Here is a 25,773-nt window from a genome sequence, read left to right on the forward strand (position 1 = left end):
AAGAGCAAAAATCTGCAGGGTTAAGGGCAAAAGGCAGGAGGTTGATGTCAAATCTGTGGCATCGACTTCACTAACATGGGTTTTCAATTTTTACCGCCTCCTAATTGGGTCTCTGTTCTGGTCATTACAAAGAGATCAAGAGTGGAGAGATGTGCGAGTTTAGGTGTTCTTTGTTTGTGTCTCTCTGCATTTTTATTCTCCTCTTCCTCCCACCCCCTCCTGTTTTCTCCCCTTTCCAAAGGTGCTACCTTCCTGTTCTGGTGTACGTTCTCATCCTTTAGACTGTCAGCTTTGCCGGTGAACACCAACCAGCTGAAGGGGTGGTGTCAGGGCCATAGTGTTGTACAATCTTATGGACACTATTCCTGAAGGTTATGTCAATAATTCCCTAAACTGCAATTGCTCTGCTCAGTTAAACAGCCTGTTATTCGCCTATTTCCTTTTGTTTTGGCCAGGTTTTGTTTGAAGAGATGAGGCTCCAGGACTGTCCTGGAGAGTTGGCCACCTCAGTGAGCTGAGATGATGAAGGGGAGAGAAGGAAGCAATGAACAGCTCAGATGCTTACCACCTGTGCCTGTGCTCCAACACTTTATGTAACTTCAGGAGGTTCAAACTAGAAGCACATTATTTGATGTTAATCCCAACGTAAACATCTACAGTTTGCACAGTCCCAAATTGCACATCCCCAATTCAGATAGACCCAAACAATACATCGCCAATTCAGATAGAGCCAAATGACACATCCCCAATGTGAATAGACCCCCATTACACACCCCCGATGTGGATAGACCCCCATTACACATCCCCAATGTAGATAGACCCGCATTACACATCCCCAATGTAGATAGACCCACATTACACGTCCCCAATGTAGATAGACCCACATTACACGTCCCCAATGTGGATAGACCCACATTACACATCTCCAAGGTGGATAGGCCCACATTACACATCCCCAATGTGGACAGGCCCACATTACACGTCCCCAATTCGGATAGACCCATGTTACACATCCCCAATGTGGATAGACCCACATTACTGAAATCAAATTACTCAACTCAAATTGCACAATCACTGTTAACGCAATTCCTAATTGTACAGCCGGAAATTATGCAATCCCAGATTACACATTCCCACATTACACATCCCCAGATTACACAGTGCCTAATTCACACAACCCCAAAGTTCAAATTACTTCGCCCCAATTAGAATCAAACACCAGTTGTTCAAAATCATTTTAAAATTTCTCTGATCGTATTGAAAACTGAGATCAAACTGAACTTTTAAAAAATCTCATAAGTAGTCTACGCAGTGGCTCTTTCACAATCTTGAAATGGGTAATATTATTTAAAACAAGATAACTGCCCAGCCCAACCACTTGAAAACTGGAGTGAAAAACCTTGATTTTATAAACTGCCTTTCATGATCTCAAGACAAAACACTTTCCAGCCAATGAAATGGCTCTGAAGTGTAGTAATGTGAAGTTAATGTAGCCTGAGGCAAGCTCCCCAGAGATCTATGGTAAAGTCACAGTAAACTCACTCTCCTATCAGAAAGTGATGACTTGTGGTGAGTTTAACCTGAGGGATGCCAGGTCTCGGGTGAGGTTGAGAAGGTGGCACCTTCACATTGACTTTAATCAGTATAGGAATTGAGTGAAGGTGTTACCCTGCATTGCAAATCAGCTATCCAGCCAACTTAATCACAAGAGCCGAGTGGTAATGATGAGATAATCTTATTGATGGTTGGGCAGGATATGAGGAGCAGCTGTGTGCTTTTATTTCTTGAAATAGTGGGGTCCTTACTGTCCACCTGAGCGAATTGAGATGGCTGTTGATTTCCTGCTGCTTGTGGAAAGTGACAGGTAGAAGGGCACTGTATACATTGGGTTTGAGGTGCAGAAGCAGCCAATGCTAGTGCTGAATGTAATTCCTTCCAAATCAACATCAGTCATTTCACCCACAGGGGGTAAGGATGTTCCTGACCACAAGCGAAGTCTGACTGAAGGAAATGGAAAATAACTAACACATACGGAGCAGCTTGGGAATCGAGAGATTGACGGGCTAAAGAAATGCTGAAATCAAGAGGAGAGTGGAAAACCAATTAAAGAGGCTGATGGGAAAGTGGTGGCCCTCTTGTTCTGCCAGCTTTCCAAGGATTGATGATTCTGCTAAAATGACCAGAATTAACAACTGCTGGATAATACTAAAAATTCATAGGACGGTGCTGAGTCTGCAGGCCATTCAGGCCAACTGGTCAATGTTGGTAATTGTGCTGCACATGAGCTTCTTCCCACACAGCTTCATTGAGTCCCATCAACACGCCTTCAGTTCCATTGCCCTTCTTTGTGCTAATGTTGCTTCTGCTTAAATGTATCGACACTATTCACCCTGTGGGAGCAAGCTCCACATTCTCAACACTTTCTGGGCAAAGATGGTCCTCCTGAATTCCTGTTGGATTTTCTGCTGAAATTTATGATCTCCCACCTCCACCACTCCCAAGTGGAACCATCTTTCATACAGCTGTCCTGGCAAAGAGAGAAGACCCTGCCAAGTACACTCACTGGAACCTGCTGTGCCTCGATTATTTCTGCATCCAGGTTTGATGCTCCAACAGGGTCTGACCTTTACATCTGCAATTTCAGAGGGTGATGTTGTCATCGTATTCCAAGCTTTCCTGAATTATATCTGATGTTGTGTTGTGTTGTCACAGCTTTGTTTCTTCTGCCCCTCCCTCTCCATAAGCTACAGACTGCAAACTGGGAACAGTCCAAAAAATTCAACTGGAATTTTGTAACATCCCCTGAAGGCCAACATTTAGCCAGTCCACTAAAGATTACTGACATCATGGACATACACATGCTTGTCCATCTGAAAGTGGACTTTCTGAAGGAACAGCCATCGGAAGCAGGAACTGTATCTTATTTACTTCTTGTCTCCAGTTCCAAAGTCAAATGGTATCATTCTGCCATGTTACTTTAATGTCAAGCCTGCAAACTTGACATTGTTTGGGATCATGTTGTGTGATAACCTAATTGGCTGGGAGCCCTGCATTGTTTTTGTTTGTTTCTTGTCAGTGTAAGTTTTCAATTGGGTCCTACTTTCATGACTCTATAGGCGTAGGGGGACAGATTTGTGTTCAGCACTGGGGTTGGCTTTCAAAGCCAGTTAGATGCTGTCAAGCCCAAAGTCAAGATTTCATGACAAGATCTGCTCTAGATTTGGCCCTTTGCCTACCATCACCTTTTCAGTGCGGAAACCCTGGGTATATGGCACAACACTGGTTGCCTGACATGCGTATTCTCCATGCAAATACATACTGTCACTCAGTTCGAAAATTAAGGCAAAGAAGATGAGTGATGACTTGTTCCTGCCCATTCACTCACCCACCAGAGATACCTAGAATCAAGGCCACAGTGGGATGACCAACTATATCCATTGAACATCCTATATAGTGTCAGCAAAATGAAGCCCGACCCTTGCATTGTCAGGCTTTGCACCAGGAACAGCTGTACACCTTCCTGATGCTGAATTGGGGGCTGGGCCAACAAGTGAGATACCTTTCCAACTCATCCTCCTCATCTAAATTGCTCCTGGAAACTGGCTTCCTTTAACGCTTCCTTGTGTATCAAATTTTATCTATAATGCTGTGAAGTGCCTTAGGATGTTTCCTACACTGAAGGCACAACATAAATCCAGGTTATCGACTGTGCTAGGCCTCAGACTAGGGGTGTCAGACATTTGAGAATATGTTGTCCCGGAGTTAGCTGTTATGTATTTGGGATGGCTGAGTAGAGAGGAAGGATGTCATGAGCAGCACTTTCTGTTTGAAATGCTTGTGTTTGGTTTCTCACTCAAATAAAAAGTCACAGATGAAATCATGCAATTTACTTTGAGTTAGTTTATTTTAAAGCACAGTTGAATGGATCAGTTGGGCATGTTGAATGGATACAAGCCAGACCTGAGCTAGAGGTGTGGGAGCTGATGGAAGAGACCAGTAACACTGGCTGGTTCCCAGGGATGTCATTGATGTGGGTGTGGCTTTATCTCCAACTGTCTTTTCTTTTACCTGATAGTAGAAGCATTGCTCAATCTCTTACAGCATTAGAGACTGAAAGTGAATCTTATGGTCTTGAAGAATCCAACAAATACTTATTGCAAGTAACTATTACGTACAAACATTTTATTCCTCAGACTCAAAGTGTTTGGTTTCAAATAAACCTGTTGGAATATGACCAGTTGTCATGTGACTTCTGACTTTGTCCACCCCAGTCCAACACCAGCACCTCCACAGCATGGGCTAATTGGGTAGAACCAAGGAACCTGCTTCCAGAATGGTGTCATGCTTCAGTGTCCTGAAGTAAGATGGAGTGTGAGGTATTCATGCCCTCAGGACACATACCAAAATGCAAACATGAAATCATAGGTACAACCCTGAAAGACATAATGCAGCTAATATGTCATTCTCTATAAGATATATTCTGCTAATGCTGTAATATATGTTTCCAGGAACAATCAAGACAGCGATTAGAAAACATTTTTGAAGAAGGGTCTGACCCGAGACATCAACTTTCCTGCTCCTCTGATGCTGCCTGGCCTGCTGTGTTCCTCCAGCTCCGCACTGTGTTATCTCTGATTCCAGCATCGGCAGTTCTTAGTATCTCTCAGAGATTAGAAAGTAGTTGCTGCGATGGGGAACAAAGCAAACATTCCCCCGTTTGTTGCCTTACGATGAGTTTCCTGTCACTGCTGTGAGTGGTGTATTCAGCAACAGCAGTCCTCATGTCAATCATTTCCTCCCAAACCCCGCTGCCTTCAGACTCATTCTGGCTGCAAAGTCATCAGGTGCCTTTGGGACAGTCAAAGAGATTATCCGCCTTGTTCAAGTTGAGGCAATCTGCAAGCTGTTTGGCTGTGGAGGTCATCAGAACTGTGCCCACTTTCCAGCATGACTCACTGGACACTGGGGAGCCTTGGCTGGTTTTATCTTCACTCTTTACCCTGAGATTTTTGAGGATTATTGCTGCATCCTTGCTCCTGTCTCGGATAAAACGAACTGATCCTTGACTCTGGGGGTTGGAGTTGTGCCATGGTCTGGGGCTTAAACAGAATCTGATCTCCCTTTTGTGCCTGAATAATGGTGCTGCAACTGTTTGGAGATGCCAACCACTCTGGTACAAAACACTGACAATAGGGGTAGGAGTAGGCCATTCAGCCCTTCTACCATTTACTAGCATCATGGCTGATCATCTAACTCAGCTCCCTGTTCCTGCTTTTGCCCCATATCGTTTAATTTCTCCAGGCCAAAGAATTAAACCTATTTCCTTCTTGAAAAGTTTTGCTTTACACATTTCATGAGCAGGACCTTGTAGAGCGCTTTAAAGCCACTGAAGTCACTTGGAGGTGTTGTAACATAGGTCAGCAATGTTGCTGTCAATTTATACACAGCAGATTCCCACAGGGGATGGTTGGGGGTGGCGGTGGTGTCGTGGGGAGGGGTGTGGTTCTGATTGAGGTATACAAAATCATGTGGGGCATAGATAGAATAGATCATTAGAATCTCTTCTCTTCATGTGTAAGACCACAGAGCATAAGTGGAAGATGAAGAGGAAGTGTTTTACAGGAGATTGGAGAAAAATGTTTTTCAACCAGAGGGTGGTAGAAATATGGAGGGTGCTGCCTGAGAGGGTGGTGGGGACAGGTACACCAGCAACATTTAAGAAGCGTCTGGACCAAATGCAGGTAAATGGGATTTGTCAGGTTTGGTATTTGTTGGTTTTAGGATATGTGGTTATGGCTGGATAAGCAGTGTGAAGTGATATTGATCAGATGATCTGTTGTTAATAATGTTGGTTTAGGGGTGAATGATTGCTGAGGGTACACAGCAGATCTCTTCTGGTTCTTGAATTAATGGCTGTTAGGTCTTTAACATCCATTTAAGGGGACAGTCCCAATTTCTTCAATCTGTAAACCATCACTGAGGTTTTTCATTTCGGAACCATTTTTGTACTTCATTTCTGCATGCCGTCTGATATATTCACATCTTTCCTGAAATGTGGCACTCAGATCTGTCATTACCATTAAACTATTAATCCAGAGCTCCAGCATTTGGAATTAGAATTCAATAAAAATGGAACGTCTGGAATTAAGAATTTACTGACAACATTGTTGATTGTTACAAAAACTCATCTGGATCACTAAGAAAATCTCATGAGATTGGCCCATGTGACTGCAGACTGATAGGAATGGGGTTGACTCTGAACTGCCTTCTTGGTTTAGGAATATGCAATGAACGCTGATTTGGTCAGTGATGCCCACATGCAGGGAACAAATAAACAACTTTAACTGTGGTCTGACACATTTCTGGTACAAATGGAAACAATTTTCTCCTATTTATACTGGCAAACACGCCCTAATATTGGACTTAAAAAAAAGCTTTGGACACTGGAAACCTGAATCAGAAATTGAAATTGGTGGAGAAGCGAAATAGGTCAGGCGCGATCTGTGGAGAGAAAGCAGAGTTCATGTTTCATGTACCTTTCTTCCGAATAGTTTCTGCCTTTGTTTCTAATATTGGATGCCTTTGTGACATGACACCATCCACTACTCTGCTCTGAGCAGAATAAAACTCAACTCCTCTGTCACTCACAGGAATGTAGGGGAGAAAAACCTCTCAGCCCCAGAAATGGATACAATACCGTGCTGGGGTCTGGCCAGTGATTTATATTATTTCAGATATTTGGCCCTTTTAATTCCAGGTCAGATTTGGAATTGCAGGAATGGTTCAGCGTTGAGCACTGGCTGATCATTGAACTAATTGATGGCATTAGAATAACATAACTTTTAAAAATGCAGGAGAGTGAAGCAGTGCTGACTTCAGTAGAGTCCATGCGGCACATTTTTAGAATTTACAACATTTGCAAATGGAGTGCAGTGAAAAGTTAAATCCAAGGCAGATTAGCAACAATGGCTGTAAATTGATTTAGAGGTCGGCATTAAAACTATCCAGCCTAAAACTGGTCTTTGCTGTCAAATACTAGAGGGAATTTTTACTGCCTTGTCTGTCAACTTCATTATTAATTTGGCCCCAGATTTGATTAGTTTCTCACATGACTGTTAATACAAGAAGCTGCTTTCTGTTTTGCCACACCATCTGACTGGCTTGGATTAGCTTTCTTTGCAGTTCACTTTGCTTCGGGTGATGAGACAGGGATAGTGTTGGGGGAAGGGTGGAGAAGTTTGGCTGCATTGTTATAAATGACATGAGGCCATGGAGTAATGATCTGAGAGAACGCTTTTTGATGAGGTGCAAAAGTGCCACCACTCCTTTGGCTGCACTGCTAATCCATTTTACGTCCAAGGAGGGGATTGTAGGTAAAAGCTAATGATTCAAGTGGAATCTCTGGAATTTAAGTCCCTTTCTCTGGCTTTGTCTCTTTGTCTGTCTCTTGTCCAGATCTTCTCTATTATTTCATTCTGTTCCAGTCCCAGCAGTCCCTGGATATAAATGACAGAATGTGAGAGAAGTAGCAGAAAGAAGCAAATGAACAGATTCTTGTCTTAGAGATAGTAGGAACTGCAAATAATGGAGAATCTGAGATAACAAGGTGTGGAGCTGGATGAACACAGCAGGCCAAGCAGCATCAGAAGAGCAGGAAGGCTGACATTTTGGGCTGAGACTCTTCTTCAGAAATGGGGGAGGGGGAGGATGTTCTGAAATAAATAGGGAGAGAGGGGGAGACAGATAGAAGATGGATAGAGGAGAAGATAGGTGTAGAGGAGACAGATCAGTCAAAGAGGTGGGGATGGAGCCAGTAAAGGTGAGTGTAGGTGGGGAGGTAGGGAGGAGATAGGTCAGTCCAGGGATGACGGACAGGTCAAGGGTTCGGGATGAGGTGAGTAGGTAGGAAATGGGGATGGGGCTTGAGGTGGGAGGAGGGGATAGTTGGGAGGAAGGACAGGTTAGGGAGGCAGGGACGAGCTGGGCTGGCTTTGTGATGCTGTAAGGGGAGGGGAGATTTTGAAGCTTGTGAAGTCCACATTGATACCATTGGGCTGCAGGGTTCCCAAATGGAATATGAGTTGCTGTTCCTGCAGCCTTCGGGTGGCATTATTGTGGCACTGCAGGAGGCCCAGGATGGACATGTCGTCTCAGGAATAGGAGGAGGAGTTGAAATGGTTTGCGACTGGGAGGTGCAGTTGTTTATTGCGAACCGAGCGGAGGTGTTCTGCAAAGCGGTCCCCAAGCCTCCGCTTGGTTTCCCCAATGTAGAGGAGGCCACAATAGGAACAGTGGATACAGTATACCACATTGGCAGATGTGCAGGTGAACATCTGCTTGATGTGGAAAGTCTTCTTGGGGCCTGGGATGGGGCTGAGGGAGGAGGTGTGGGGGCAAGTGTAGCACTTCCTGCGGTTGCAGTGAAAAGTGCCGGGTGTGGTGGGGCTGGAGGAGAGTGTGGAGCAGACAAGGGAGTCCCAGAAAGAGTGGTCTCTCCAGAAAGCAGATAAGGATGAGGAGGGAAAAATGTCTTTGGTGGTGGGGTCGGATTGCAGATGGCGGAAGTGTTGGAGGATGATGCGTTGGATTTGGAGGTTGGTGGAGTGGTATGTGAGGACGAGGGTGATTCTGTTTTGGTTGTGTGAGAGATGTGTTGTGGGAAATGTGGGAGACATGGTCGAGGGCGTTCTTGACCACTGAGGGGGGAGGTTGCGGTCCTTGAAAAAAGAGGACATCTGAGATGTATAAGAGTGGGAGCAGATGTCGTGGAAGCAAAAAAATTGGGAATAGGGGATGGCATTTTTGCAGGAAGGTGGGTGGGAGCAGATGTATTCCAGGAAGCTGTGGGAGTCGCTGGGCTTGAAATGGATATCGGTTTCTCGGTGATTGCCTGAGATGGAGACAGAGAGGCCCAGGAAGGACAGAGAGGTGTTAGAGATAGTCCAGGTGAACTTAAGGTTGGGGTGCAAGATGTCGGTGAAGTGGGTGAACTGTTCGAGCTCCTCGTGGGAGCACGAGGCAGCACCGATACAGTCGTCAATGTTACGGAGGAAGAGGTGGGGTTTAGGGCCAGTGTAGGTACGGAAGAGGGATCGTTCCATTAACCTACAAAGAGGCAGGCATAGCTTGGGCCCATGTGGGTACCCACGGCCACCCCCTTTATCTGTTGGAAGTGGAAGGAAGCAAAATAGAAGTTGTTGAGGGTGAAGCTGAGTTTGGTTAAGCAGATGAGGGTGTCACTGGAGGGGGACTGGTTGGGCCTGTGGGACAGGAAGAAGTGGAGGGCCTTTCGGCCGTCTGTATGGGGAATGCAGGTGTATAGTATTCTTGGCTTGCTTGCTATTGTCAGTGAAGCCAATAAATGAGTTGAGGTTGGGCAGAGAGCAAGAGAGATGCTTAAACAAAAAAAAATTGTGAATCTGAGATACAAATTGGATTGAATATTTATTTCAGAATCCTCTCCCCATCCCCCTTTTCTGATGAAGGGTCTAGGCCCGAAACGTCAGCTTTTGTGCTCCTAAGATGCTGCCTGGTCTGCTGTGTTCATCCAGCCCCACACTTTGTTATCTTGGATTGAAGTTTTCTTTTACTTTATTGCCTCCACTTTATTAAAACACAGCCAGGACAGGCCTTAAATAAGTACTGTAGGTGTTGGAAATCTGAAACTGACACAGAGAATGCTGCAGTAACTCAGTAGGTCAGGCAGGATCTGTGGAGAGAGAAACAGAGTTAACATTTTGCATCCAGTTCTTCAGAACTGAAGGTGCCAGAGACATTAACTCTGCTTCACACTGCTGAGTTTCTCCAGTACTGTCAGCTTTCATTTCAGATCTTTAGCATCTGTGGTTGTTTTGTTTTTATTTGCTCAAATATAAACCCTGTCGAGAAGGTATGCAGTAAAAGGTTAATCGTCTTCTTACTCCAAAGGAGCAACTGAGCATGTAATTGTGTTGTCATGAAACTGTCAGGTGACAGTCTTGTCAGATCATATAGACTTGGAACCCGAGTCTGTAACATTCTGGAAAATGTTGTTTTCCAATGTCCTTCATAAATAGATATTTTGGATGTGACCTGTTAATGTTCACTTACCTGAAAGACCAGTATTTAATAACAGAAGAATATCATTCAAAGTAAGAAGATCTCAGTTCCAAACATGCGTGTACTATGTGTCTCCTCTGTGCTTGTGTTTGTGTGTGTGTGTGTATGTGTTTGTGTGTGCGTATATTTATGCGTGCGCCTGTGTATTTGTGTCTGTGAGTCTGTGTGAGTGTTGGTGAAGAGTCATCTCGACTCGAAACGTTAGCTTGCTGTCACTCCATGGATGCCACCTGATCCGCTGTGATTTCCAGCATTTGTTGTTTTCAATTCAGATTCCAGCATCTGCAGTAATTTGCTCCTACATTGTGTTTGAATGTGTCTGTACATATTAAGTGAGTGTCTATGTGTATTTGTGTGTGTGAGTCTGTGTGTGTGCCCTGTTGGAATCAAAACAGACAGGATTGGAAGATGTGGATGAAATGGTGTGTGTGTACATCTAATCTTGAGCAGAAATAGGGTTTCAGGGCGGCTAGGCATAGCAAGTGTGCCAGACTTTTGGGAGAGAAAAAAAGATTTTTATTTATGTTATGCCTCTATTGACCTGGGGACAACCCAAAGTACTTTACAGCCAATGAAGCACTTGAGAAGTGCAGACACTGTTATAACACAGGAAGTATGGAGAGATGTCGCCACAATGTACTTTATATCATGTCCCGACTATCTGTCTTCAAGTGACGCTGCTAGGGGCATGAATATTTTCTGAACATCAAGGATAATTCCCCACTCCGCTTGGACCTTAGTGTGCATGCTCACAGATTCTTAAAGGCAGCAGGACAGGTAAATAACGGTGGCAAAGAGGCATATGGGGCACTTGACTTTATTGGTTAAGGCATTGAATGTCAGAGACAACATGTATGGAGCTGGAGGAACTCAGCAGGCTAGGCAGCATCAGAGGAGCAGGAAAGCTGACGTTTCAGGTCGGGATCTTGAATGTAAGAGCAAGGAGGTTACCATGAAGTTGGGCTTAATGTTGGTGAGGCCTCAGCTGGAGTGCTGTATTCAGTTCTTGGTTACCACACTACAGGAAGGATGTAATTGCAGTACAGAGAGTGCAGAGGAGATTTACCAGGGTGCTCCCTTGCCTGCAGGCTCTGAGCTATGAAGAAAGATATGTAAAGGTTGGGGTTGTTACCCTTGGAGCAGAGAAGATTGAGGGGGACCTGACTGAGGTGTACAAAACTATGAGGGAGCCAGACAGGTTAGGTGGGGATAAATTGTTCCCCTTGTTAGAGGGGTTAATAACCAGGAGGAACAGTTTCAGCCCTAGGAGCAGGCGATTCAGAGGGAATTTTAGGGAAATATTTTACGTGCAGATTGTAGTGGGAATCTGGAATTCACTGCCTTTGGGGATGGTAGAGGCAGGAACCCTCACAACATTTAAGAACAATTTAAATGAGGACTTAAAATACAAGGCTGCAGCCCACTGCTGGAAAATGGGACGAGAATGGGTTGATTCTTGGCGACAACACTGACACAATGGGCCAAAGGCTCCCTTACTGAGGTAAAAAAATCAGCATCTCTGACATTATTTCAAAACAGTGCATTGGGATCTTTTACAGCTACCAGGGACAGTCTCGGGTTCGAGATAACAAACTGTGAAGCTGGATGAACACAGCAGGCCAAGCAGCATCTTAGGAACACAAAAACTGACGTTTTGGGCCTAGGCACTTCGTCAGAGAGCTGTCTAGGTTCTAAAGTTCCTCAGTTTTACAGTGTACCAAAGGACAGCTCTTCCAACACAGCAGCATCCCCTCAGTGCTGAAACTGCTGAGTCAGCTTCGAGAAAGGTCCCAATCTGAAACGTCAACTTTCCTTCTCCTCTGACACTACCTCGCCTGTTGTGTTCCTCCTGCTCCACACTGTGTTATCTCTGACTCCAGCATTGGCAGTTCTTACTATCTCTGATTGACTCAGTGCCAAGATGTTATCTTCAGCCTGTGGCATGGGACTTCAATTCAAAACCTCCTGGTTTAGAAGGTAGACTGCCACTGACCTAGCACCAGGCCAGATTTCAGAAATATCACACTTCATGATTTTAAATGTGAAGTCAGTTCTCAACCTGCAGCATAACATTTTTCAAGTATTGTCCCCTGCTTAATCTCAATGGTTTAAGTCACTACATTTACTTGGACTTCTGAATGCAGTGTTTTTCATGCAACATTAGGCCAGGTTTACAGCTAAGAATCTTGCCGTACCCCAGTTTTATTTTTGATAAGAGAGTTTTGTAATCTATTTTTGGTACTGTGCCAATGGAAATCCATTTATTATAGCTGCACTGCCAGTCTGAAAAAGTACCAGTTGGTGTACTTTTCTTTAATTACTTGTGACATTTCACCTTTCAGTGAGCTTTGTCCCCGCAGAGCTGAATACACAACCATAAGCAGTGCATGTGCGAGGGACAATGGGCTCAGTGGGATTCAGTGGAAAATGGAAATAAATAATTGACTACTGCAGCACAGAGGGCAACGCTGGAACTTGAGTCTGATTTTAGTTTCATTTGAAGATGCATTTATAAATTTTTATTTCTCGTACACTCTCATTTTAAGAATGTGTTCCTTGTGAATCCCCTGCAGCGCTACTGACCTATGAATTTACTGAGAGCAGAATTGGTACTGCAATGCATCAGGAAATGTTTTTCTTCATTGTTGCCATGATTTTCTGGTTCTGGGCCAGCAAACTGCAGGCTCAAGCCTCATGTGTCAGGGAGTTTGAGCTGGTTGTCTAAATTGGCAGCAACACTGCAGGGTTGTACTGAGGGAACTCTACACTTTCTTGTTATTCATTCATGGGATGTTGGCATCTCTGGCTGGGCCAGTATTTATTGCCAGTCCCCAACTGTCCCTGGAGCTGATGTGGTGAGCTGCCTTTTTGAACTTACACAGTCCATGTGCTGTAGGGGCACCAAGCGAGCTCCAGGATTTTGATCCTGAGACAGTGAAGGAGATGTGCTATTGTTTCAAGTCAGGATGGTGCAAGGCCTCAATGAAAGAAACATGTGCCGATGTATGGCTCCTTTTGCAACTTGCAGGAGAATGTGGATGTTCCCATGTATCTGATGCCCTTGTCCTTCTCGGTGATAGATCTGAAAGGTTCTGACAAAGGAGACTGGGTAAGTTATTGCCGAGTATCTTGTACATCAGCCCTTGGAGAAACAGAAAATTTGAATGGGGTTGGCCATTTGGGCCTTTGAGCCTGCTCTGTCATTCACAATGATTATGGCTGATCATTCAAATCAACATCCTGTTTCTGCTTTAGTATCCTGTCCCTGCATTCACTCCAAACCCTTTGATCCCTTTATCCCGCAGAACTATATTGACTTGTTTTTGAAAACAGTTAATGTTTTGGTCTAAATCACTCTTTGGTTGAAGACATTTCTCCTCATCTCAGTCCTAAATGACCTATCCCATATCCCTAGACTGTGACAGATGATGAAGGGTCTAGGCCCGAAACGTTAGCTTTTGTGCTCCTGAGATGCTGCTGGGCCTGCTGTGTTCATCCAGCCTCACATTTTATTATCTCACATTTTATTATTCCTAGACTGTGACCTCTGGTTATGGACTCTTCGGTCATTGGGAATATCTCTCCTGTGTTTCCCTGGTCTAGTCCGGTTGGGAAGTTATGGATTTCTGTGAGATTCTGCTCCCCCACCCGCCCCCAAACTTGCATTCTTCTAAACTCCAGTGAGTGCAATCTTAACTGATCCAGTGACTCTTCATATGCCAGCCCTGCCATTCCAGGAATCAGTCTGGTCAACCTTTGGTACACTCCCACCATTGCCAGAATATCCTTCCTCAGATAAGGAGGCCAAAACTGCACACAGTACTCCAGGTGAGGTTTTGCCAAGGCCCTATCCAATTGTAGTAAGACAGCCCTGAATCGTCTTATCATAAGGTTAACACACCATTCGTCATTGCTGTCTGCTGCTGTGCATCAGCGATGGGGATGGAGGGGAGAAAATGTTAAAGTTAGAGACTGGATGGAGCTGGAGGGACACAACAGGCCAGGCAGCATCAGAGGAGCAGGAGGTGTGGTCTTGTTGGCTGTCCATGGTTTATTATAGTAACCACTTTATCACAGCTTCCATTGTACTGAATGGCAAGGACTCAATATGAAGGCGATGCACCAATCAGATATTTCCCATCTGTTGAGTTTGAGTTAATTGTCACATCAATACTGAACTGCAGGTTAACACTGTTGGAGATAACATACAGCCAAGCTTTTGTAAATAACAGTGGTGACGTCAACCTGTTTATAACCTTAATCTGCCTGACCCTTCTTTGCACTGGGTGGAGTTTGTGTACTATGGAATTGAGATAGCTATTGACAATTATCTCAATAGGAAATCAGTCATTGGTGTGTCTGCTTGGTTTTACTGGTGACAGAATCACCTCAGAATCCAACGTTCACCATTTATGCCAAATCTGCTGTGCCTTAAGTACATCATTTTGTCTCAGGTGAGGTGTTAAAAGAAAGCCCACACTGTCTGCTCAGGTGAACAAAATAAGTCTCCCAACTCTTTCAGTGAAATCAACAAGTTCCCTCTGAGCCCCTCCCAAGATATTTCCTCTCATGCAACAATAAACAAACGGTGTAGTCATTGCTTTATCTGCTGCATGGGAGATATTGCTGTGTGGGAAGACATCAAGGTTCTGTGTAAATAGTAACAGGAACTGCATTTCAGAAACAATTCATTGAAGTGGAGTTCTTTGGAACATCATGACGTGCTCTGCTTTCTTTTTCCCTCTTTTGCTCAGCACGTTCTCTTTTCCTTTGAAATGACAGTCAGCAAAGTGGGTGCTCTTAATTGACAAATATTAATTCAAATAACGAATAAAAACTTTCAAATATAGTTGCTGAATAAGAGCAGCAACAACAATGTGCATTTAAATAAAACAAAGAACTGCGGATGCTGGAGGATGGAAAAAAAACAGGAAGTGCTGCAGAAACTCAGCAGGTCTGGTAGCATCTGTGGAGAGAGAAACAAAATTAACATTTTTGATCCCATTGACCCTTCTAAAGAACTTTCTGTTTGCTTTTTTTCTGAACTTTTCTGTTTTCAGTTTTTTGTCAAGGGCATTGTTGGTTAGGCCAGTATTTATTATCCATCCCTAATTGCCCAGAGGGTAGTTAAGAGTCAAACACATTGCTATGCGTCTGGAGTCATATGTAGACCAGACCAGGTAAGGATGACAGTTTCCTTCCCTGAAGGACATTAATGAACCAGAAGGGTTTCCTCTCACACTCAGCAATGAAATTATGGTCAGCACAGGACTCTTAATTCCAGATTTTCTGTTGAGTTCAAATTCTGCCATCTGCTGTGGTGGGATTCGAACCCAGGTCCCAGAAAATTACCTGGGGTCTCTGGATGAACAGGTCAGTGATAATACCACTAGGTCATCACCTCCCCTCAGAAGAATGGTCACAGGATTCTGTTTCTCTCTCCACAGATGCTATGGGTTTCAGCCTGAAACATTAGCTTAGCTGCTCCTTGGATGCTGTCGAACCAGCTATGGTTTTCCATGCTCACACCTATAGATGGTGCCAGACCTGCTGAGTTTCTCCAGCAATTGATATTTTTTGCTTGCATTTATGTAGTGCCGTTGACATAGAACAATGTCCCAGGTTGCTTCACAGAAACACGGTCGGCTAGGATTTGAGGCTGAATATTGTTAAAAAGAGAAGTCAAAGCTTTGCTGTTGCACTTGTCGGGATTGAAACACAAGAAAACCAACTTTAGAAGGGAAATTATTATTCTGTTGCGCCTCAGTGTTGATGAGTACAAGACATAAATAAATCAATTTCACGTCTCCCCTAAGTACAAAGTTTAAGTTCCTGACTGCCATGCGATGTTAACTTAATGCTCCAAAAGCCTGGTCAAAGGAATAGAAAGTTTATAACCTGGTCGGAAAGAAAGGGAGGCGAGATAGTGAGAGGATGAGGAAAAGGGAGGTGGACAAAGGCCTGACGTCCAAAGCTGGAGGAATTAAAGTTGAGTCTGCTGGATTTGAAGGAGCTCTGTTATCTGAGAGAGTTGTGTGGCAGGATGAAGTTACAGAAGTTGGACAGGATGAGGTCATGAAGGAATTTAAAGGCAAAGATATGAATTTTAAAATCGAAGCTTTGAAACAAAATGTTTTTTGGTTTACTGAACATATTTTCTTTGCTGTTTGGGATAGCGAGGATGTCTCGTGTGTGCGCGCACTGTTAAGTTTACCCTGCTCTTTCTCTGCAGTCACTGTGAAACCCATTTTAATTTGTTCCATTCCTGTGGTTACCTGGGCAACCACAACTAAATTAGACTTTGCCTTTTTCAGGCTGGTATTTCTTATTTGTTTCTTGTTTTTGATCTGCGAACAATTAGTTTGGAGAAAACAGGTCATCCTTTAACTCAGAATAACTTAGAGACACCATTAGTAGACTGAGAATAATGTGATAAAACTTCTTGCAGGCTGGCAACCTGAGAAAGCTACATGCAAATTAAAACTGTCTGAGGTGTTGATGAAGAACGTTGCAAAATGATTACGCATAAAGTGGATGAATTTAGCAAGTAGACATTGCCTGCAAATTTTCAAAGTACTGTGACCCCTGCTCATGTTGCACTCGTGAGAGAGCACATTTTTACATCGACTTCATACTTGCTGCACCAAAATGGTTTCAGGCTGTGTTAGTTACCCCAGATCTGGCCTGAGGAAAGCAGCTAAATGCCAGTGTTCAATTCATGTGGCACCTGCATCAAGAACGAAGGGCAAACTGACCAAAGGTTGAATTCTGTACTAAGACCAGTTCAGATGTGTGGAGGATTGATGAAAACTGAGACAGGTTCATAGCAATCATGTCCCTGCTCCACCTTTGTGTGGATGAGACGCCTGCCATGATGCTTAAGCAATCTAAATGATAAAGTGTCCACTGAATTTGTACTCGTTGACTGGGGAAGATGGGACTATCCTTCTTCAAGAGAAAATTTGATCAAATATTGAGCTAAAAATCCTGCAGGCCCTAGAGAGAGAGAAAAATAATTCCCATTGACGAAAGGGTTGAGAAGTAGAGATAAACAGTTTAAGGTGAATAACAAAAGAATCAAAGCTAAGGTGAGGATAAAAACCTTTTTAATCCAGCAAGCAGTTGGGATCCCGAATGAAGTGCGTGGGAGTGTGGTGGAGCCAGGGTCACCTGAGGCTTCTAAAAGGGAATGAGAGAGAACAAAATTGCAGGACAATGAGGGAGGTCAGAAATCTGAAGCATAAACGGACTTGGGAGCCCCTGTTCAGGATTCTCTTGAGGTTCATAGGCAGGTTCAGTTTGCAGTTAGGAAGGCGAATGTAATGTTAGCATTCATTTCAAGAGGACTAGAACACAAGAGCAGAGATGTACTGCTGAGGCTGTATAATGCTCTGGTCAGATTTCATTTGAAATATTGTGAGCAGCTTTGGGCCCTGTTTCTAAAGAAAGGTGTGCAGGAATTGAAAGGGTTCCAAAGCAGGTTTACAAGAATGACCCCAGGGAAGAAGGGCTTGTCATATGAGGAGAGGATTAGGACTTGAGGTCTGTACTTGATGGAATTTAGATGGATGGGGTGGGGGGGGGGGTGTGTGGGGAGTGGTATTGGATTGAAACTCGCAAAATACTGAGAGTGGATGTGGTGAAGATGTTTCTCTCAGTAGGAAACGCTCGGACCCAAGAGCAAAGCTTTAGTGTGAAGGGATGACCCTTTAGAACTGAGATGAGGATAAATTTCTTCAGCCAAAGGGTGATGAATCTGTGGAACTCATTGCACAGATGGTTATGGATTCGTTGAGTGTCTTTAAGATAGAGATAGATTGGCTCTTGATTGTAAAGGGGAATAAGGGTTATGGGGAGAAGGTAGGAGAATAGGGTGAGGAACATATCAGCCATGATCAAATGGTGGAGCAGACTTGATTGGCCAAATGGCCTAACTCGGCTTCTATATCTTATGGTCTTATTGAGTTGCACTTGAGTGGGACAGCACAGATGTAGAACCAAATGGCCTCATTACGTTTTGTCACGATTCTGTGATTGTTACAGGAAAAACAGAACAGATGGAGTCTATATTTTCCAGAAAGGAGCTAACTGAAGGAGTCCTAAGAGAGCTCTTCAAGATTTTGTTGGAGATTGATATATTAGATAGAGAGAAGTTTTTTTCCACTTGTGGATGAGGTCGTAAACATGAGATATTCACAAATAAATCCAATAAGAAGCACAGAAGAAACCTCTTTACTCAGAGTGTGGTTTGGATGTGGAACTCGCTCTTAAATAGAGTGGTTTAGACAAAAAGTTTGTGTTCGGGGGAAGCATGAGAAATGTACGAGAGAGACGTGCTGAGGGGATACAAGAAAAAAAAGTTGTGATGAACCTGTTAGTCTCAATGGAATAGCATGTCCCTGTGCTGTGAAAGTATTCTAATGTTTTGTAAGTGTAAATCAACAAAGTCTTAGAGGCACATTTGCTGAGGATCCTTATTAGACCTCAGCTGGAGTATTTTCTATTGTTATAGACACCGAATCCCAGGATGTGAATATATTGGAGACAAAGAGGGCAGAAGTGATTTGCAGGAATGGTTTCAGGTGGAATTGGTGGGTTTGAGCTTTAGGGTGAGGCTGAATAGACTGGGTCTTCTATCCCTTGAGTGTTGAAGGTTGTGGCATGGCCATTATAGAGGTTTATAAAATGATGAGGGGCATCAATAGGGTGAATAGACAAAGCCTTTTCCCCCAGGGTAGAGGAGGGCATAGGTTTAAGCTAAGAGGGGAAAGATTAAAAAGGGACCTTAGGGGCAATGTTTTCACACTGAGAGCGTTGCATGAATGGAGTGAGCTGCCTGAGGAGGTGGTAGAGTTGGGTACAATTACAACATTGAAAAAACATCTGGATGACTATATAAATGGGAAGGGTTTAGAGGGATATGGATAGAGGGATGGGGATAGGGATAGAGGAACTTCAGTGATGAGGATAGATTGATGAAACTGGGATTGTCCTTGGAGAGAAGAAGACTGGCAGGAGATTTGTTTGGGGTTTTCAAAATCATGAGTAGGCTGGACTGAGTTGATAGAGAAGAAACTGTTCCTGCTCGTAAAAGATAGAAGAATGAGAGAGTATAGATTTAAAGTGCTGTGCAAACGAAGCAAGGATGATGTGTGAAAAAACATCTTTTACACCCAGCGAGCAATTAGGGTATGGAATGCACTTCCTGGAAATGTGGTGGAGGGAGGTTCAACTGAGGCCTTCAGGGGGACATTAGATGGTTATTGGGATAGAAATGGTGTGCAGGGATATTGGGGAAAGTCAGGAAACTGGCAGCGGGTAATAGAACCGGTGCAGGCACGATGGGCCGAATGGCTTTCTTCTGCACTTTAACAATTCTATGACAGAGATACATACCAAGGGGAAAATAAGGCAATACAAAAGCCCACTGAATATTAAACTAAAGTTCTCAAGTGTAGTTTTGCTTAATTGCGAGTGTTTTTTTTTAATACTCATGTTTTATTTTTGTACTTGTGAGAGTTTGATTAACTGGCCATGTCTGGATAATTACATACCCGGAAGGAAGTCTTGGGGATGATTTATTATTTTTAGACCAATAGTTTCAGAGCTGGGAATGTGGTAAAGAGCATTCCCAGGGTAGAATGCAGTGAAATAAAACATTTTAATTTATATCAGATGAGATATTTCAGTTTTTGCTGGTGTGCGAATACTGAGTCATGTGAGGAATGAGTGTAAAAAGAAATTGTTGTCTCTGAGTTCATGCAATGAAGCTCAAGAAGAAAGCAACTTATATTTATATAGCACCTTGCGTCGTGCAAAATCCAGAGATGCTTCACAGGAGCACTTGTCAACTGAACACGCTCCATAGGACCGATAAAAATGGCAGAATTGAACGCTTTCAGTAATAGCCAGTTTGAAATAATATTAAGATCATTGTAAATGAGAACTTGTGTGTTGAGTCAGAATATGGATAGTGTTGCAATTTCTGAAAAACGGCTCTTATAATGCAGTGGCAGTGCCCCTACCTCTAAGCCTGGAGACCTGGGTTCCAGTGCACTTGACATACTTGAAAAGTGACTGTGACACCTAAAATGTGGTTTTGAAAAATGTGTCCCTACTTCTGAACAAACAGTTCTTGTGGTGCATTTATAATTCCTCTATCTCTGATTCAACAGGTCAAGTTTCTACCTCAAGTTTCAAGTTCCAGTTGTTGTAGAAATGTATAATAACATCTTTGGACAGATCAATGAGAAAAAAATATCTGGCAATCCCAGCCCAAAACAATGTGACAATATCCCTTTCGAAGGAAGCCAAGACTCAATCACCTTGAGAATCTCCCTTTTTGTTTCAGCCATACCAGGATAAATGTGAGACAATATTCCCCCTGCCTGAGGAATCTAAAACACAAGGTTAGTGCTAGAGTCAGATAAAGAGAAATTTCTTCGCTCAAAGCATTCTGAATCTTCAGAATTCTCTACTATAGAAGGGTGTGAATGCTAAGTCATTGAATTCATTCAAGTGGTTCCTGGATTTTCCTGGACAACAAAGACATTGAGGGATACAGGTTTATGTGGAAGGTAGATAATGGTCCATGATCTGGTGAGCTAATGGAGCAGATTTGAAGACTTAATTCACTTCAGCTGCTGTATCTTATGTTCTTAAACAAGATGGAAGGAAAATCTGTTGGAAGAGGAATTGTTATCAGTGGGGCTTGGCTGTTGCTTGTCATTATCAAACAAATGTTAAAATACTGCTTGGTGAAGTCTGGAAGGAATAAGTTTCTGATCCTAGACTTTCCCTATTCCAGGATGATGACAAAACTCTGTGTAAAGGCACAGTTTTCCGAATAGTGGTTGGACTTCTGACCTTCTGGATCCTGTCTACAGTTGAATCTTTTGCTAAATATGCTAAATGTGTAAAGGGACTTTGTTTTTAAATCATTCATGGGATGTGGGTACCATTGGCTGACCAGCATTTTTTGCCTGTCCCTGTTTGCCCTTGAGAAGTTGGTGATGAGCTACCCTCTTGAACCGCTGCAGTCCACCTGATGTAAGTTGACCCACAATGCCCTGACGAGGGAATTCCAGGTTTTGCAGTGAAGGAACAGTGATATATTTCCAAGTCAGGATGGTGTGTGGCTGGAGGGGAACTTGCTGTTGGAGGTGCTCCCATATATCTGCTGCCCTCGTCTTTCTAGATGAAAGTGGTCGTCAGTTTGGAAGGTACTTTCTAAGGATCTTTGAGGAATTTCTGCGGTGCATCTTGTAGATAGTACACACTGCTGCTAGTGAGTATCAGTACTGGACTGAATGAGTGCTTACCACATTCTGTTGGTTTAAGATGTACATGTATAATATTTTCATTAGACTGTTTTGTGAACTTGGTACTGTGCCAAAAAATCCTGACCTGCCTTCACCTCTGAACCGGTTGACAATGAAAGAACAAAAAAGACTCATACTCATGTAGTGCCTTTCATGCCTTCGGAACCTCCTAAAGTCATTGATTTTTCAGGCATGTTCACTGCTATAATGTAGGAAGGGTCACGAATAGCGATATGGTAACTGCCCAAACCATCTGCTTTTTTTATGAGAGATAATGGGAACTGCAGATGCTGGAGATTCCAAGATAATAAAATGTGAGGCTGGATGAACACAGCAGGCCAAGCAGCATCTCAGGAGCACAAAAGCTGACGTTTCGGGCCTAGACCCTTTTTTATGATATTGGTTTGGGCCTTAAATAATGACCAGGGATAAATCACCCCCTCTATGTCATTAAAATTATGCTGTTTTTGATCCACCTGAGAGAGCAGCCAGATTTCACAGCACAGGCCACCTCATGCTGCACTAGCTTTCTGACTTCGTAGCTCTTTGCGAGTACCATTTCACTTCCCTGAAACTTTGTGCTCAACCTCAATATGATGATCCTCTGTATGGGATTTATAATCATTATCCTTTCAAGAAATAGGTAAAGCATTGTAAGCAAAGGCTGACACAGAATAGAAGGAGATCTGCTTGGATAAATAAGGCTGAAGGGCTAGATATCTTCTAATCAAGCTGTTCTGAGATGTTATTACACGCCTTTGGAGTGGGTGGGGCTTGAACCTGCACCTCTTACTCCACAGGTAGGAACACACTATCACTGTGCTACTAATGTCCTTAGAGGTGTTTTATAATCAACCTGTTCAGATGCAGATTGCACTGGAAAGGGGTGCAGAGGAAGTTCACCAGGATGTTGCCTGGGATGGGGCATGTCAGCGATGAAGAGAGCCTGAATAAGCTCGGACTGTTTTTGTTGGAGCAGGGAAAGCTGAGGGGGGAACCTGATGGAGTGTATGAGATTAAAGGGGCACGGACAAGGTGGACAGAAAACAGCTGTTTGCCTTAGTTGAAGGGTCAAATAACAAGGGGGTACATTTTTAAGATGAAAGACAGGAGGTTTAGAGGGAAATTTTGAGGATTTCTTTTACCCACAAGGTGGTAAGGATCTGGAATGCACAGCCTGGCAGGGTAGTTGAGATGGGAAAAAAGTCAAAAGTGTTAAAACGTATTTGAGTGTGTGTTAGAAGTGTCATAACATGCAAGGCTGGGGACCCGATGTGGGGAAGTGGGACTGGTGTAGATTTAGAATATTTTTGGCAGTACAAACCTGATGGGCCGAAGGGGCTCTTCAGCATTGTTTGATTCTGTTATTCTCGATGTGTTATATCAAACATCTGGATCAGGTGGGACTTAAATCTGGACCTTCTAGCTGAGAAGTAGGAATACTATGACTGTACCAGAAGAGCCTCCCAGAATTAAAATTTGGGTATTTTCTAAACAACGTGTTCAGGAATGTTATGACACAGTAAAATTGAACAAGCATCCACGGATGCTGGAGATTTGAAACAACCGAAGACAGAAATTGCTAGAGAAACTCAGCACGTCTGGCAGCATCTGTGGAGAGAGAAAGCAGAGTTAACGCTTCAGGTCCAATATGACTGCTGATCAGTTCTGAGAAAGTGTCACTGGACTTGAAATGTGAGTTCTGTTTCTCTCTTCACAGATGCTGCCAGACCTGCTGAGTTTCTCCTGTGCTTTCTATTTTTAATAGGACACACTTCTGGTTTAAAGGTAGGGACACTGCCACTGCACCAGAAGAGATTAAACTAAAGATTCCTTTTTTAAAATCCAGTGGTATACTTCATGGTTTCTTTTCACATTATGAAATTCACTTTGATATGTTTTTCATCTGGAAATTTCAAGACAAGGAGGTACATCTTTAAGGTGAGAGGAGAGAGATTTAAAAATAACATAAGGGACAAATTTTTTACATAGACGGTGGTCCGCAGGTGGAATGAACCCACTGAGGAAGTGGTGGATGTGAGTACAATTGCACCATTTAAAAGACATTTGGATGGGTACATGATTAGGAACGATTTGGAGAGCTATGGGCCAGGATCAGGCAGGTGGCATTAGTTTAGTTAGGGATTATGGTTATCATGTACTGGTTGAACTGAAGGATCTGTTTCCATGCTGTATGGCTCTATTAACTATCGCCAGTAAATCACCCGTGTTTCCAACTGAATAATTTACTTGCAAAATCCTTGAAAGGTGAAGGGGAGGGTGTTGAAATGGAGCTGCGAGGGGAGTAGAGCTGTCTATCCACTGTGGTGCCGTTCTCTCTCTAAAGACATCAGGAGTATCATGGATACACGTGCTCTGTCTGCAAGGACACTAGGCACAAAGATAGCCATGGAAGAGGTGCAGATAGTCAGCAGGACTAAAGAGTTAATATTTTCGAATCAACCTCTTCAGCTTCAAACAATTACTGACCAAGAACAGAAGAGAGAGGATTTGTGAGTGATATAACCCAGTCCTTGTTGACTGTGATGATCAAATCCAAGCCCGAAATGTAATAGTAATTTCACCTCCCAGCTGTTCAACAAGAAAGCCATATTAACATTAAAGGAGACATTATGCATGGAGCAGCTTTTCCTATCCGATTATGGACTGATAAATGTAAGCCTTATGGGAGGTTTTAACTATCTGATCTGACTTGTCTTAAATGTTGAGAATCCGATCAAATTTGAATCAACATCTCAGGATTTATTACAGATTGACAACATGCCAGTTGGTTTTTTTTCAAGAAATGTTGGATAATAATGACACAGCTGATCTGGTATTACAGCAAGGAACCCAACCAAATAAGGTCTTGCAAAGGACCAAGAATTGGACTGATGGCCTGGTTTTCAAGTGACAATATTTGCCTATTTAAGTTTGACATACACAGTGTTTCACCACTGGTTTATCGTTGCTCAGACTTTACTCAGTTCTGTTTCAGAGTGGTTAACGTTTGTATCTCTGTCACACAACGAGGGTCTGTATGTGACCCTGTGTAATTTTGAAAGCTTTACCCGGTGGTCTTCAAGCTTCCTGCTTGATAAAAAAAAATGGACAGCCACAAAATAAAGAACCAGAAGGAAAAATTTACAGTGGAATGATTTCATTACAAGTTAAATTCCTGTGATATTTCCTTCGTTTTCCTTCAATTATTTTGCACTCTTCTGGGTGGCTTTTAATCGAAGACAAAGTTCCATGGGTGTTTACCAACCACCCAATACTGAAGGTAGCTTCAAAAACAGAAGTTGCTGGAAAACCTCCATGGGTCTGGCAGCGTCTGTGAAGAAAAAATCAGAGTTAATTTTATGGGCCCAGTGATCCTTCCTCAGAACACTGAGCTCTGAGGAAAGGTCACTGGACCCGAAATGTTGCCTCTGACCTTCTTCTTCACAGATGCTGCCAGACCCGCTGAGCTTTTCCAGCAACTTCTGTTCTTATTCCTGATTTACTGCATCTGCAGTTCATTTGGCTTTTACTGAAGATGGATGTTTTGATTTGTGTGAGTGACAATAAGCTGTTCAACCATGGAAGCATCAGATCGAGACAGACTCTGCTGTTGGGTTAGGTGTGTGAGCTCTCTGGCTCTGTTTTTTTGCCGTTTCCCCACCACAAAAATGGGCAATTATGAAATTCTTGTTCATCTCTGGCTAAAGATTGGCTCAATCAATAGAGTTATGAATGAAGCTGAAGAGTCATATGATCAATTGACTTAACCTTTGCCAACTGAGTCAGTGGGGAAGCTATCCATTGCGTAAATAAACCATTAATGTTGAATTTTCTTTTGGATTTGACCCATACTACTAGCAATGCCGTTCAATTTTGTTAAATTGCTCATGGGCCAGAACGTACAGACTTAGAACAAACACCTGATGTCCTTTGTGTTCTCAAGTCATTTTTCTAGGCTTGCCAGCATAGGAGATGGTGCTCAGCAAGGATCTTGTGTTATGTGGTAAAGCAGAGAGCTGTTACCTTGGGTTTTTACTGCAGAAATGTCCCTGCTAAATTGCTGAAATTGACTGAAGGAAGGAAGAGAGTTTCTTTGGAATTTCAGTGCATGCATTTTCTTTGCTCCTTGTCATGCCTGGGTTTAATTATGGAGGCCAGATGTGTTCTAAGGACATCAGTTCCCCTTTGGATTGCATAGGTTTTGGCAGTGGTTTGGGCTAAAACAGAGTGAGTGAGTGAGTGAGTGAGTGAGTGAGTGAGTGTGTGTGTGTGTGTGTGTGTGTGTGTGTGTGTGTATAAAGGAATGAAAATTGATGACTAAAAGATAAAACCTGCAGATCTCACATTAAGG

The 25,773-nt window shown here is 43.2% G+C and overlaps 1 protein-coding gene across 5 annotated transcripts in view; it reads left to right on the top strand.

The window, feature by feature from the left end:
- The window catches only part of LOC125458221 (protocadherin-1-like), a 378,692-nt gene that overhangs the window by 40,579 nt on the left and 312,340 nt on the right, over window positions 1-25,773 (top strand). The window contains exon 3 of one of the 5 annotated variants that reach the window (XM_048543282.2): window positions 1,966-3,864. The exons of the other annotated variants lie outside the window; for them this stretch is intronic. Coding sequence (XP_048399239.1) covers window positions 1,966-2,001 — 36 coding nt within the window. The 3' untranslated portion in view covers window positions 2,002-3,864. Of the gene's footprint in view, window positions 1-1,965; window positions 3,865-25,773 lie in introns of those variants that run through there. 5 annotated transcript variants of the gene reach the window in all.

Source organism: Stegostoma tigrinum, chromosome 13 (genome assembly GCF_030684315.1).
Source record: "Stegostoma tigrinum isolate sSteTig4 chromosome 13, sSteTig4.hap1, whole genome shotgun sequence".
NCBI classification, from domain to species: Eukaryota; Metazoa; Chordata; class Chondrichthyes; order Orectolobiformes; family Stegostomatidae; genus Stegostoma; species Stegostoma tigrinum.